This window comes from Seriola aureovittata, chromosome 1 (genome assembly GCF_021018895.1).
Source record: "Seriola aureovittata isolate HTS-2021-v1 ecotype China chromosome 1, ASM2101889v1, whole genome shotgun sequence".
Taxonomy (NCBI): Eukaryota; Metazoa; Chordata; class Actinopteri; order Carangiformes; family Carangidae; genus Seriola; species Seriola aureovittata.
The window spans coordinates 7616287-7632148 of record NC_079364.1 but is presented as its reverse complement, the minus strand read 5'-3'; the positions used below and the strand labels follow the sequence as shown (position 1 = coordinate 7632148).

Sequence of the window (15862 nt, the reverse complement as noted above, 5' to 3'; positions counted from 1 at the left end):
CCCGCTCTCTAGTTCAAACACATTGGTTCCTGTTCCTACTGTTAGCATTTAACACACGGGTTCTTCTTCCGGACACGTTATTGTTGCATCAGCACCCAACCATCAAGCACTGTGGCAATGTCGACCTCAGGAGAGCCAGGTACAGTAAATATTATTTATTTTCCTCTTTATACACTCTTTAGTTGAAAAGGCTGTGACAGCACGATTTAACGTGTTTTTACGAACTGTCAGAGCTGGTGAGCTATCAGCAGCTTTGTTAGCCTACAGAAAGCCTGCAGAAGAGCTGCTTAGCTAAAGGTAACCCTGTCAGCGAATGACATGCAGAACCCCCTTTAAAAATCTGCTATTTAAGATGATAGTTAATTGAGCGAAATGTATCGGCAGAGACAGGCCAACAATTAAGACTCAACATCTTCTCTCAGTGCAAAGGAAACGCACTTGAATTCTGCAGACGCATTTCATTTGGAAGTATGTTATTAAGAAACAAACATGTCAGGTATTGTAACTGGTTAAGACTTTTGAATAGAGTTAGGTTTTTTGTTTCTTTTTAAAGGAAAATGTGTGGCAATCTGTCCTGCTCCTTTTTAAAAATCTGATGAAATTAGTTAAAATCATTTAACAGTATTCCCAGTTTGCTCATTCTATGTAGTGTCATGATAATAAAACACTGCAGCCTAAAATAAAGACAATATAATACATGCATTCCGTTTACATTATTCCTCCTAAACTGATGCAACTTAACTAATTGCATCATCTCGACCAGGTTACAATGGTTCTCCTCACATCTGCGCATCCACATTGTTCTTTTGATGATCTACTATTTAAATTGGATGTTGTTTGATTGTTTCTTTTTACGCTGTAATAATTTAATTTTAATTCGTTTTTATTATCAGTTTTGCTTAGTTGCATCATCCAGGAAGATGCTTTTAGTTTCTGTTTGACACTTTGACTTTGTTTTGCTTATGTCTATATAAAGTTTAGTGGTCAAGCACAGACATTCTTTAAATTATTATCATTATTATTATTATTATTATTATTATTAGTAGTAGTAGTAGTAGTAGTAGCATTGTTATAATAATAATATTTATTATTATTATTATTATTATTATTATTATTTAAACACCTTTGAAAAGAAACCCAGTTTAACTTTTTCCATGCTCACTATAAAATACCATATCACCTAATACTTTCTAATGAAGGTTTTATTTACAGGTAATTCATTAAACCACTGAGCCTAAATAATTGAGTCATCTCAGTCTATGTAATGTGTGTAACTCAATTTTTATAGTTTCTATTACTAAGACACTTCACCTTAATTTCACTGGTTTGAATTTTGAATCTTGTTTCCACATTTTGTGTTGATGACTCACATGCTTTAAAAGATGTATGCATGCCCATGAGCCACACTTGCTTCTATTTTATGTTCATGCAATTTTGGCGCGTTCACGACCATTAAGTCAAAGTTGTGCCACCTCCTTTTTTTTTTTTTTCTTTCATCTCCTTCTTCCACCTGTCACTTCACTTATCATCACTTGCAGTTACACTGCGTGTTTGTTTGAGTTGGTTTATTTTTGACTTTGTTTCACTTTTTGTCTTAGTGTTTGATTACTCATACATGGAGAAAACACATTTAAGTTTCTTTTTGACTTATTTGGTTTCACTCTTAGTGTGTGTTGTTGGAAAATTCAGAGGGGCATTATTGGACGGGCTGAACTGATTGACATAGGATCAACATAGTTCAGGATTTTGGAGCTTTGTTCATTACTTTTCTTTTTTATTCTTAGTGTTTTTTCATTTGTTTATCTGTTTGTATTTCAAATCACATTCAAAATCATTTCCCCCAGCAATGTCCATGTCCATGTCCAAGCCCTACACTGAGCTGTGTATGTGCAGACTAACATTTGTATCAGATACCGTACATCCAGCACCATGGCCAGAGACAGTGTTGGCCAATTTGGATGAAACACCCTTTAAAATGTTATTTCTGTCGTCAGACACTAGTTGCAACATCCGACATCTGTACTGGGTTAACTCCTTGTACTCGCGCCTGAGTGCAGTATTAGATCAGCCCAGGTCACACAAATCGTCATCTGTAAATATACAGCAGAAAGTTTATGTATCCAGACATTACAAAGGTAAAATAATGTTTTGTGCCTGTCTGTTACTTTTCATGAGTTTATGTTAAAGAATCTGCAGCATTTCAGTTTAGTTTTTACTTGTTTTTTTAACATAATTTGAGTTGAACATTTGCTCACTTGCTGCTAAATACCTTAGTCCTTGTCTGTGAGGTTGATCTTGTGGTTTCTGGTTATCCCACTGTCCAGTGTAAACTAGTGGTGCTGTTGCTAGTGTTTTCTCTGGCTGTTGCAGCCTAGTCGGTAATTCTTTGCGAACATTTGCCCTCTTGTTTCAGCAGCCTTTGAGTATGGCTTCTTGCTACAGATAAATGAGGAAGCCGCGCTGGCTGTGGCCCTGAATGACTACCTAACCTCACGCAGCTACCTGGCGGGGTTCAGCCCCTCCCAGGCCGACCAGAAAGCCTTTAAGCTCCTCCACAGGCCCCCAGATCCACAACATGTGCACGCTCTGCGCTGGTACAGACACATAGCATCCCTGCAGCTGGACCTCAACTCTGAGAGCAGCAGTGAGTAGACAGTTGAAGGCATGAACAGGCTAGACGTGGTCGTGTTGCCATACCCATCAGCCTGGACGTCGAGGCTTTCTGAGGTCACTAAGGCAGGAAAAACTCTGGCTTATAAAAGTGAAAGCAGCTCTAACCTGCCCCTCTGCAAACACTGACTTGCATGAACCCAGAACTCTTCTGCAGGCATTTGAAAGAATTCAGTTTTAGCTTTCACTTTTCTTTTTAGTCACAGCAGTGTTTTGTGTGTGTGTGGGTGGGTGGGTGGGTGTGTGTGTGTGTGTGTGTGTGTGTGTGTGTGTGTTTCCGTTAGCTGAGCGCTGAGGACAGTTTGTTAATCGCTGTTTAAACAAAACGACAGCAGCTGTGACAAACTGCTCTGCAGTCACAGACTTGTTGCTTTAAAGAGACACCTTACCTAAGAATACCTGAAGTTGACATGGGCTATCAGACACACAAAAACACACAGAAGTGAGCTATTTGCAGGAAATTAGACATTGTTTCTAGCAGGGTTGCACTGCATGTGTTGCCATACCATGTGCTGTCCCCGCTGGGTGTATGTGCATGCTGTGTGCTCATTGTCTCCTGGCTTTAAAGTGTATATTCCTGAAATGAGCACTTAAAGCTGCATTCCTCTGAGAATAAGATGACCCCTCACTTCTCTGTTGTCTGACTATTCCTGACCAGTCTGAGTGTGAACTAGCACAACTAACTCAGAGCTTTCTCATTTCTCACACTTTGAGATAAATATTTGTTTAGACTAGAAATCAAAGCTACACAAATAAGCATAATGATAAAGGTTACGCTCGTTGGGGTCCTATCCCAGTTGAACTGGGAAAATGTAAACAGACTTGGAGATATTTATTTTTCTCCTGTTAACTGATCGTTTACTTTGGAGAAGAGGAAGTTTGAATCCATAGCTTTGGGATAAATAAAAACATCCATTCAAAATTCAGTTGTGTAAAACCTCAGAGGACAAGTTGAATGCTTTTGTTCAGCTGTTTTCTGCACAGTGATGTCAAGATTAACCCTAAAGCCTTATCTTCAGACCGGTTCAGGTTCAAACAAATTGATAACACCACTGTATCTTGATGCTTTTTGATAATTGACTTCCTCAGTATATTATTGTATTTCAACTATAAACGATGCTTCCGTTAAGTTTTATTTGTGACATGCCAAGGTACAATGTCTAGTATGCATAGCAGTGAAATAAGGGTCAGACTCAGCAGCAGGGCAGACTGTGCTAAACTGCAAACAAAAATATATATATTTTTTTGATATTATGAGAAATATCACACATGGAGGGAAATATCTTGGTATTTGATATTATTGAACATCGGGCCAAGCCTACTAGATATAATCTGCCTCTGGGTTAAATTATATTTATTTTTCGAGAATTCAGTTTAAGGAAAAATAATAACTTCAGGTTCAATCCTCTCATTTCACACATTTGAATCTGTCATTTGTATTTTTCACAGCCTTAGTATAGCATTTAACAGTACAGTTCATATTTGTACAATTAGTCTGTAAACTGATCAGCTGATCAGTGGAAAATGAATCTGCAAGGGAAGTACACTGGTTATTTTTTACAATTAACTGATAGTTTCTTATATGATTAGATAAGAAAATAATTTAACTTTTAATCTGTAATGAAAATAACTAACAGCTGCAGCTTTAGATCACTGTAAACACTATAACTGATGCGAGGGGGCAACAGTTCAGACCCATATTCACCTTCAGCAGCAGTTCTGTGCTGCTCATGATGAAGGCTATGAACTATTATGTTTACATGCATTAAATTTAAAACTCCCATGTGTGAAATCTTATGTGAAAGTGACACCATTCATATTATTATGATGTCTTAAGTTTCTGTCTCTAGAAAATGAGACATTTTCAGTGGGAATTGGTTCAGTGTCTGTTTTAAAACTAACATTGTGCGTGTGTGATTTTAATTTCAGTGAAAGGAAAGCGGGTCCAGCCCTCTTGGTCTGCACCAGCAGGAACAGACGTTCCCCAACTTCTGCTCTACAACAGTCTGACAAGAGCAAAGGTAGGTTAGAAACAAGTTGTTGGGTTATCATTTATCAATCATTAATCAATCATAATTTATGTTGGAAAGAATAGACTTCCTTACAGAGAACAGAAATCTATTGACTGCAGTGAATACCTCTCATTAATCTTCCCTGAGCATCTTATCGTTCACTGTAACCTCAGCTGGAAAGGGAAATTCTAGTTCTATCTAGTTTATTCTCAGTAGTGGTGAAAGCCTCAGCTCATTAAAGTCCATTGTCTTTATGTTTCAGGAGCCGTTTGTTCCCCAGAAAGGGAATAAAGTGTCATGGTACTGCTGTGGCCCCACAGTGTATGATGCCTCACACATGGGACATGCCAGGTAAACAAATTAAAGCGATCATCATGTCTAATCATTTAGCTCAGAACAGTCTCATGTTTGTTTTAACAGGGTGTCATTTCTAATCTTTCTCTTTCCTAAGATCCTACATATCTTTCGATATCCTGCGAAGGATACTGAGGGACTACTTCAAGTACGATGTCTTCTACTGCATGAACATCACAGACATTGATGACAAAGTAAGTATGGGGTTTGAATAGGGCTTATTCTTCATTGGTTTGTACTTTATTTTTTTAATTAAGTTGGCAAATAAACTTGATTTTTTTCTAAACTTTGCCTTAGTATAAACCATTTTATCTCATAACCATTTATCTTTCTGTTAACGCTGTCATAAAACGGTAGTTAACAGAAGATTAAAACATGGCAGCAGAACCAAAACAAATACATCATATCCTCATTTTCTAGACTACATCTGAAATGAAGGATAATAGGTCCTGAATAAAACATTTAAGACATAATAATAGTCATTTTAATTGGTTTGTAGTTGAAACTGGATCTACTCAGATGTATAATTAGTCCCAATGTAATTCAGTGGTCACCTGGAAGATAATTCCACTTCTCACATGAAATAAATCATGAACAAAAGGGAAGCATCACCAGAGAAGTATCTGGGTGGTTATAACATTTATATTTTCACATTTAAATTATGTATTAATGATAATGATAATGATGATTCAATAAAAAGGTTAATTTTAAGCGACCAGTAACATCTCCACAACTGCACATTTGAAGATGGTCTTTTTAGTCCATGGATAAGGACAAAGTTGACATTATACTTACTTTTTAAAACGTTTTTGGCAGCTGATGGCTTCATGTTTGTATCCTTGTCTTTCAGATCATTAAACGGGCCCGGCAGAACTACCTCCTAGACCAGTACAAGGCGAAGCAGCCGCAAGCTGCTCAAATACTGCAGGATGTCCTGAGCGCCAGAGGGGTGAGACACAACATTAAGTTAACCTTTGATACAATAATAATAATAAGCCTCTGTGTCTTAATAGATGGCGCTGTTGACAGAGGAGGACTGAATAAAAAAAATCAGCTCATATGTCACATATCACAATGTGCGTTAATTTAGGGTGATTATTTATTTGATATATTTAGCTCAGTGTTTAGATCACGGTAAACAGTTTAACCGACACAAGCCTGCATTCACTTCCATATTGTCCTATATTTAAACCTATAAATTAGTCTTGCGTCGAATGCAAAAATGTTGAACAAAATTAATGAAAAAAAATGTAGACAATGTAACTGAGTTTAGTAATAACAGGACCACCGTAGCAAACCTCCGTCCTGCAGCCACAGCGAAGCTCTGTCGACCTTTACAGAGACAAGTTTACAGACAAGTTTTGAAGAGCATCAGATCAAATGTTAGGGAAGCACGTCACCTGTGAGTAGGAAGCACCAGCTTTGATGCTGTAGAGACGGCTCTACTTTGTCTCAGTTTAACTGTAGAACCTAAAAACATCAGGCTACATGAAGTTTCTCTGTAGGTCTGTGTTTTCACTTAAATCCTCATGTGTATGTGTTTGTGTTTGTGTGTGTGTGTGTGTGTGTGTGTGTGTGTTGATTCCTTGGTTTCCAGCCCTTTCAGGCCTATTTGGCTTCGACCACAGACCCAGACAAGAAGCAGATGCTGGAGAAGCTGGACGTCGCCGTCACCGCCGCTCTGCAGCCCCTGCAGGCAGCGATGGAGAGCAAAGACCAGGCGGTGCAGCCTCTGGCAGAGGTGAGACTGAGCAAACAGTCTTTATTGTAAATCCAAATTTAAATATGAATTTCCTTTTTCTTTGGAAAGAATGAAAATATTTCTCATCTTTTCTGATTTAAAATTATGTGTCGACATAGGAGTGTATGTATGTAAGTGTGGTCTAGAAACAAAATGTTTTTAGCTGTAGCACAAGACAAATGTGTTTGTGTTTGACAAATGTCTAAGCATGAGCAGTGTTTGTCTTATCTTCATCAATATGAAGATAAAGAATATAATGTATATTGATCGATAAGTTACTGAGTCAAAAAAAATACTACTAATAATTTTCCTTTCTTTTATTTTTGTCTTCCAAGGTGCTGTTGGAGAGCTCCAAGGACCTGCTGGCTGACTGGCTGGACAAACAGTTCGGAAGTCAAGTGACAGAGAACTCGATCTTCTCCATCCTCCCCAAATACTGGGAGGGAGAGTACCACAAAGACATGGCAGCCCTGAATGTGAGTAGAAGGGAAACTTGAATATGATAATTAAATGTTATCATATTTGGACTTCACCCTCGCTCCAGCCGGTCATGCGCAGATCTTGTTGTTGACACATCGAAGAATATAGGACATATATGTCATATCTGAAGCTTTTAGAAAATGCAGCAGTCTCGTGGTGAATGTCGTGCTCTGTGACCTCCAGGTTCTTCCCCCTGATGTCCTCACTCGGGTCAGTGAATACGTGCCCGAGATTGTGGACTTTGTGAAGAAGATTGTGTCAAATGGTTATGGGTGAGGAGGAAGCCGCCACTGTCGGCAAATTACATCACTACCCAGATTCTCAGTGTCAGCAGTGTTGTTTTAATTGTTTGGTTTTGTAATGTTCTCAGGTATGAATCGAACGGTTCTGTGTACTTTAACACCTCGAAGTTTGACGCCAGTCCACAGCACTCGTACGCCAAACTGGTGCCTGAGGCGGTCGGAGATCAGAAAGCTTTACAAGAGGGAGAAGGTACATCATCATGGTTCAATTTTTTTATTTATTTTTTTATTCCTGAAGCCCTATGTGTATAATTCTTACAGTTACATACATTATGAAATCATATAAAAACATACGCTGTAACATGAAAGCTGAAGACGAAAGCTGTTGGTCTTAACTTTAAGGGTCAGTCGTGTTGCTCAGGTTGTTTTCAGCTGGTCTTTGTTCTCTCCGGCCCTGCAGGTGACCTGAGCATCTCAGCCGACAGACTAAGTGAGAAAAAGTCCCAAAATGACTTTGCCTTGTGGAAAGCCTCCAAGCCAGGAGAGCCTTCCTGGGACTCTCCATGGGGGAAGGTGAGCGTTCACTCTTACTTTAGGTGTGTGTTGTTAAGATGACTTGTAAGGCAAACCTGGACACCCCATGTTAGAGCCCCCACTCTTCACACTCCCAAACATCTCCTGATTCCAGCTGTTCAAATGCAGAGAACTGTTTTTATTTCTTTGTCATGTTCATTGTATATTATGGAAAAATTGTCCATTAATATGTTTGTTTTTGTTCTTTGTCGTGACAGGGAAGGCCGGGCTGGCACATCGAATGTTCGGCCATGGCCGGCTCTATCTTGGGAGAGTCCATGGACATCCACGGCGGCGGATTCGATCTCCGATTCCCCCATCACGACAACGAGCTGGCTCAGTCTGAGGTGCAGACGCAAAGTCTTATTCTCAACTTACTGAAAATATACACTGCCTGGCCAAAAAAAAAGTCGCCACCTGGATTTAACTAAGCAAATAGGTACGAGCCTCCTATTGGATAATTACTGCATGGGCGATTATCTTTCAGCTGGCAACAAGTTATTTATCCCCAACTGGTGCAATGAGTTGCCTCTCATTGCTTAAACAACCATGTCGAAAGACACATCCCGTGGTCGTGGAAAAGATGTTACTCTGTTTGAGAAGGGTCAAATCATTGGCATGCATCAAGCAGAGAAAACATCTAAGGAGATTGCAGAAACCACTAAAATTGGATTAAGAACTGTCCAACGCATTATTAAAAACTGGAAGGATAGTGGGGACCCATCATCTACGAGGAATAAATGTGGCCGGAAAAAAATCCTGAATGATCGTGATCGGCGATCACTTAAACGTTTGGTGAAATCAAATCGAAGAAAAACAACAGTAGAACTCAGGGCTATGTTTAATAGTGACAGTAAGAGCATTTCCACACGCACAATGCGAAGGGAACTCAAGGGATTGGGACTGAACAGCTGTGCAGCCTTAAGAAAACCATTAATCAGTGAGGCTAACCGGAAAAAAAGGCTTCAATTTGCTAGGGAGCATAAAGATTGGACTCTGGAGCAATGGAAGAAGGTCATGTGGTCAGATGAGTCCAGATTTACCCTGTTCCAGAGTGATGGGCGCATCAGGGTAAGAAGAGAGGCAGGTGAAGTGATGCACCCATCATGCCTAGTGCCTACTGTACAAGCCTGTGGGGGCAGTGCTATGATCTGGGGTTGCTGCAGTTGGTCAGGTCTAGGTTCAGCAACAGTATGTGCTCAAAGAATGAGGTCAGCTGACTACCTGAATATACTGAATGACCAGGTTATTCCATCAATGGATTTTTTCTTCCCTGATGGCACGGGCATATTCCAAGATGACAATGCCAGGATTCATCGGGCTCAAATTGTGAAAGAGTGGTTCAGGGAACATGAGACATCATTTTCACACATGGATTGGCCACCACAGAGTCCAGACTTTAAACCCATTGAGAATCTTTGGGATGTGCTGGAGAAGGCTTTGCGCAGCGGTCAGACTCTACCATCATCAATGCAAGATCTTGGTGAAAAATTAATGCAACACTGGATGGAAATAAATCTTGTGACATTGCAGAAGCTTATCGAAACAATGCCACAGCGAATGCGTGCTGTAATCAAAGCTAAAGGCGGTCCAACGAAATATTAGAGTGTGTGAACTTTTTTTTTTGGTGGCGACTTTTTTTTTGGCCAGGCAGTGTATATGTGTATATGAAGTTTGAAACATGAATTCAGGTCATAAAACACATGAGTCATAACAAACAGAGAAAAACAGTCTAAATTTTTTTTTTTTTTTTTTTTTATGCCTTTATGATAGCACAGTAAAGAGAGACAGGAAATGGGGAGGCAGAGAGAGGGGGAATGACATGCAGTAAAGGGCCGTCCGATGTGGGATTCGAACCGGGGCCGACTGCAGCGAGGACTGTAGCCTCGACATATGGGACGCCTGCTCAACCCACGGCGCCACTCGAAGCCCCTAATGGGATCTTTTTTTAAGCAATCTCCAGTCACAGAGAAAGTAAAATCGTTGTTCCCCTCACAGGCTTTCTTTGAGAATGACTACTGGGTCCGCTACTTCCTGCACACTGGGCACCTGACGATCGCAGGCTGCAAGATGTCGAAATCTTTGAAGAATTTCATCACCATTAAGGACGCCTTGGCAAAGAACACAGGTGACTCATCTGGCTCAGCAGGATGTCATGTTGTAGAAAACTGATTTTACAAATGATTCAATCTGAACTGAAAGTCGTTCAGAGAGAAAAAGTGAAAAAAAAAATAACATTGCAGATTATGAACTCAGAACTATAATATTTAATAATGTTCAGATTCTTGAAGTCCTATTAAAGGAAACATTGTTGGCCCTTAATATGAGATGTAAAAGTTTTGTTCATTGTATATCTGGGAACTTTAAGTTAAATATATATATATATATAGATGTTTATTATGATTTGTGGCTTATTATTATTATTTGCTTAATTACCACATTGAGGTTTTGTGTAAATCAAAGCAGCACGGATGTTTGGGATCATGAAAAATATATTTTAGTTTCTGTTTGGAGAAGAAATATGGGGGGAGGGGAGGAATAAAAATGTCTCAAATAGCCTTTGGAGATAAATGATTATTTTGTTACTGTGTGGAGGCGGTAGAAATAACACTTCCTCTGTTTGTCCTGCAGCTCGGCAGCTCCGTCTGGCCTTCCTGATGCATTCCTGGAAAGACACCCTGGACTATTCTTCTAACACAATGGAGTCGGCCGTCCAGTACGAAAAGTTCATGAATGTAAGACAAATGGGCCTTTTTTAGTTCAGCTGTGGTTTTAATCCTGAGATCTGTCTCTGTTTTGTGTTGATCTGATTTATGCCATTTTCATTTAACAGGAGTTCTTCCTCAACGTAAAAGACATCCTGCGTGCTCCGACTGACATCACCGGTCAGTTTGAGAAGTGGGAGGCAGCAGAGGTGGAGCTTAACAGCAGGTAAGAGAGCAGATAAACCTTTTTAACAGATTTAACCTGCTGAAATCTACAGAAGCAGGATCAAAGTAACTGTCACAAAAAACACTTCTGAAGGTGCTAATGCAGAAATTCACGTTCAAGTTCAAGACTAAAAGCAATGGTTGCTTTTGTTGTCCAGTTTCTATGACAGGAAGTCAGCCGTCCATGGGGCTCTGTGTGACAACGTGGACACTCGTACCGCCATGGAGGAAATGAGGGTGCTAGTCAACCAGAGCAACAGCTACATCGCCAGCAGGAAGAACGCCAAGCTGAAGCCCAACCGCCTCCTGCTGGAGAGCATCGCCGTGTATCTCACCAACATGCTGAAGGTGAGCGCGGTTTTCACCATCGCTGCCTTTATCCTCCAGACTCTGCTCTCCTCATAAATATAGAAACAACTGTAGATTCTTACTGTTTATTCATTCCAGGTGGCGTGAGCTTTAAATAAATGTCTAATTTCAATATGTTTCCTGATTTTTAAATATGATCTGATGTTCTGTATTATATAAGCGGTGGATGCATTGAACCCACTGAGATGAGTCTGTTGTCATGTAGGTATTTGGAGCCATTGAGGGATCGGATCCTGTAGGTTTCCCCATGGGAGGACAAGCTCAAAGTGTCGATGTAAGTGACGAGACACTTCACATGGACCGAACAGTAGAAATGTATCACGTGACTCTGTTTTCTGTGAAGCAAATGTGTGATTTTATAGAACTTAATGTAAAACTGAGCAGCATCAACTATCTGTGAAATCATTTTTTCAAGCTGCTGATATTTAAGTGACATTGACTGAGACATTGTATTTTCCAGCTGGAGAGCACAGTGATGCCGTATCTCACAGTGCTGTCAGATTTCAGAGAGAGGGTCAGAAAAATCGCCCGAGAGCAGAAAGGTAAGAACCTGCGTTTAAAATCCAACAGGTGGCAATATTTCTCTTCTCCCTTTGTCTCTGCTTTAAATATGACTTTTACATCAAATCAGGGTCTAATCAAATCCCTTTTTAAAAATCTGATCCAGTGACGGAGCTGCTGCAGCTCTGTGACGTGGTCCGTGACGATACGTTACCGGAGCTGGGAGTCCGACTGGAGGATCATGAAGGTAACGTAGCTTTCAGCTTTCAGCTTTCAGACTTCAGTATTCTGTTTTCTAAAACAGAAAATAAATGCCACCTATGTAGTTTTTTAATAAAAGAATATTCACTTACACGTTACAGCTTCGGTCCATATTTTGTACCAGGTTCAGTTAATTAAGCAAGAGAGGATCGTTTTGTTAAAATAAGCACAAACGTGATTTAAACAGAACAGGACCGACACGGTAATACTTAGTGTTTTTGTAAGAATTGTAAAGAAGTAAAATGAAAAATAAAACTGCTTGTTACAGGCCTGCCTACAGTGATGAAACTGGTGGACAAGGAGACATTACTGAAGGAGAGAGAGGAGAAGAAGAAGGTAAGAGGCGTGGGGGTGCTTATTTTAACTGTGCCCACATCCATGATATAATCACAGTGATTACTAAGCGATTAGAAATGAAAAACCTGGGAGCGTTTCTTCCTATTTGACACATTAAACCCTGCTCTGATGGAGATGCTGATCCTTCTTTTGTCACATTTAACTGCATGAACATCAGAGAAAAACTAGATTATCTATGAACTGGGGTTTTCCTCTTTCACAGATGGAGGAGGAGAAGAAAAGGAAGAAAGAGGAGGCTGCCAGGAAGAAACAAGAACAAGAGGTCAGTCAGACATATAACAATATATATTTTATATTCATTGGTCATGTGATCCATGTATATATATTTATCACACCTGTGAAAGCTCTTGTACTGAGTGAACCTGAGGAAGCCACAGGCGAAACGCCTCGTTGGCTCTCAGTGAAGTCATCTCAGCGTGCGGTGGTTAAGTTTGATTTTCACTTCAGTTGTCCCTGCGACCAATCAGCAACTGATCGCTGATATTGACTGTGCACTAGTAGTTTGGTTCACCATTACTCATCACCGACTCACTGCTTTTATTGTTTCAGATGGCTAAACTCGCCAAGATGAAGGTCCCTCCATGTGAAATGTTTCGCACAGAAACAGACAAATATTCCAAGTTCGATGAGACGGTAAATCTCTCGGCTGCTTCTCACTCTGACTTTTGAAGGAATTGAATTTAAAGCATGACAAGGTGAAGAACACCAGAGGGTTAATGAAGGAGGATTTACATTACAGCCACAGGTTTGACTGACCTGCACAGGGGAAACTCTCTTTAAACCTTGGTTGTACACTAAATGAATATGGAACTTGGCAAAATTTGCACTGCACCAGCATGAAAACTTGACTAACCACAGTTAAATGTTTTTTGTTTTGTTTGTTTTTGGTGTTCTTGTTGTTAACAGGGTTTCCCCACTCATGACGTTGAAGGGAAGGAGCTCAGCAAAGGCCAAGCCAAGAAGTTGCGCAAGCTCTATGAGACCCAGGAGAAATTGCACAATGACTACCTGCAGATGAACCAAAATGGCAACTGATTCTGTTCAGACTGTCCAAGCCATCCACTCTACAGAATACCTACACAATAAATGTTAAGGCCACAGATGCTGGGTCATCGTTTGTCTCCTGATTATCTGGTTCGGATCAGAAAACAACAGGTTTATTTGTTTCTTTTTCTTTTATAGAACAACGGTTAAAATTGACACTTCAAAACCAAATCTCATCATTCATAATTTCTTTTTAAATCGGGGGGGGGGTTGGAGAGAGCAACATTAAGGAGACGTCCTCCTTGTTCTGTTTATGTCTCTTCATCTCTTCACAACAGCAAAAACAAGGCTATAAATGAAGTGAGGTTTGAATAAATGAAGTGACACTGAACAGATGGGTGACAGATTAAAGAAGAACCTCAGAAAGTTGTTTATTCATCATAAGCCTCCAGCGCAGGGTCTGTGCTGCGTGTCCAGGTGTCTGAACTTGGATGGATGGAGCACCATTCTTCTAAAACACCTTCTCTCATTTGGTATTTTGTTGTTTGCTGTTGTTCCAAAGTCCCCCGTTATATTTCTCTTCAGGTTTTTCCTTAATTTGTCACCTGTCTGTATCTATATTTAGACTTGGCAGAAGGCACTAGAGCTGCAACGATTATTTTAATCATCAATTAATCTGCCTGTTGTTTTCTCCATTATTTGTTTATAAAATTTGAGGAAATAGTAAAATGTGTGTTGTGTGAGGTGTCCAAGATATTATGTTTGCAATCTTCTGACGCATCAGTGTCTCACGCTGATGACGCTGAAACCATTCTGTGTTAATCAATTATCAAAATGAATGCTCATTATTTTTTTGTCGATCAATTAATCGACTAATCATTGCAGCTTTAGAGGGACCTTTTGATTAAAAATCAGCACCTGACCATTACTTTTTTTACTGTGATCGTTGCACCCGGTGCGGCGCATTTTTTCAATCCTTTTATTTCTTTTTTCCAGGAATGTTGCTTTATACAACCGATAAATTAGTAACTGAATAAAAAGATGTTCTTTTTCATAAAAAAATCACCTTCACTTAATAATATCTGGGAATGGAAACCTATTGTACTCGCAAAATGCTAACCAGTACTTGCAGATACGAGTGAAAAAGATATAAATAAAAAATAACATTTTTGTCTATTCTCCCGTCACATAAATAAACATTCATTGCCTGATATTTGCAATTCACAAAAAAAAAAACATTTCTGTATTATGCACAAAGGCTGATCGCCAAAGACTGAATTTGTAATTTGTTGTAACTTGTCAGTGTGTTGATGGTGATTACTGTACAACAATATTATCTATACTTAGAATATTTCACATATTTACATCAATCTTCTGTGTTTTTGGTTCATTGCTCTTTTACATCTTTGGTAACTTTACTGGATTTATATCGTCTTAAAGGATAACGCCTCCAGTATTCAGGACTACTTTTAACTGCAGGATTAATACACATATGACAGATTTCGACATTGAAGCTCTATGGCATAAAGGAATAAAACTTATCGAACAATACTTATTAGCAGAATAAATTCATTCTTTTGCACTTGAAGAATATCACCAGACTTGTACTTTAAAATCTGGGGCAGCTCTTTTCTCATCATACTGGGAAAATATAACTTTGTTATTGTTGTCTCTCGCGGCTTGAGTGAAACCACGGGAAGAGGAGCCGTCCATTAGGGTTGTGTATTTTTCTACTGTTCATGTATTTGCTGTGGCTGCAGCAACGCTCTCACATAGGAAGATGCTCCAATAAAGAGGCAGTGAGTGTGACTTGTTCCTTTCAAGAAATAAAACTGGTCATCCTTGTGAACTCTTCAGGCTTCAGGAATGTTGACTCATAATGCCCAGTCATTACTGCAGTGGCTGACATTACATTATATTTATATTTTAAAGAGGAACACCAGGTAAGACAGATGGATGGATGTTATTAGTTAATCAAGTAAAAGACATTCAGACTTGTATAGCATGAGCCTTTAACTCTAATTACAATTTACAATTACAGTGTCCATTTAGTGACACTGCTGCCCAGTCTAACAATGCACTGATGATGACATCCTGAGGCAAACTATACGGTGGTTCAACCCGGCAGCAGATAGGTGAAGCTCAACAAAGCGTGCCACTGTCAGCCTCCCTACCCGAGAAGACCAGCCTGCTTCATTCTTTTCCTCCCTTTCTTCTCTCTTCTTCACTCTTCAAATCCAGAGTTCCTCTCCTGTCTTCTTCTCCATCCATCTCCTCCTGGTTCTTCATCACATATTTTTCTCCTCTCTTCATCTGTTAACTTCAGCTTTTCACTCCTTTCTACTCCTGCTTCCTCTCCTGGTCCACAGGTTGTCCTGTCCTGTCCCC

General features: G+C 39.7%; 1 protein-coding gene across 3 annotated transcripts; it reads left to right on the top strand.

The window, feature by feature from the left end:
- On the top strand, positions 1 to 15025 carry cars1 (cysteinyl-tRNA synthetase 1). Of its 3 annotated transcripts, none has more exons than XM_056384889.1 (23): positions 38 to 139; positions 2417 to 2644; positions 4600 to 4691; positions 4945 to 5033; positions 5134 to 5230; positions 5887 to 5985; positions 6634 to 6777; positions 7113 to 7253; positions 7441 to 7529; positions 7628 to 7749; positions 7960 to 8072; positions 8291 to 8419; positions 10071 to 10200; positions 10704 to 10807; positions 10906 to 11003; positions 11161 to 11350; positions 11577 to 11645; positions 11832 to 11913; positions 12039 to 12119; positions 12402 to 12469; positions 12693 to 12752; positions 13040 to 13123; positions 13397 to 15025. In XM_056384889.1, the coding sequence occupies exons 1-23, from the start codon at positions 118 to 120 to the stop codon at positions 13523 to 13525; spliced, it is 2460 nt and encodes an 819-aa protein (XP_056240864.1). In that variant the 5' UTR covers positions 38 to 117; the 3' UTR covers positions 13526 to 15025. The 3 variants fall into 3 exon arrangements, with proteins under 3 accessions (XP_056240874.1, XP_056240864.1, XP_056240855.1); XM_056384880.1 differs by having other exon boundaries at positions 56 to 139; positions 2414 to 2644; XM_056384899.1 differs by lacking the exon at positions 2417 to 2644 and having other exon boundaries at positions 1 to 139.
- Positions 15026 to 15862: the final 837 nt, after the last annotated feature.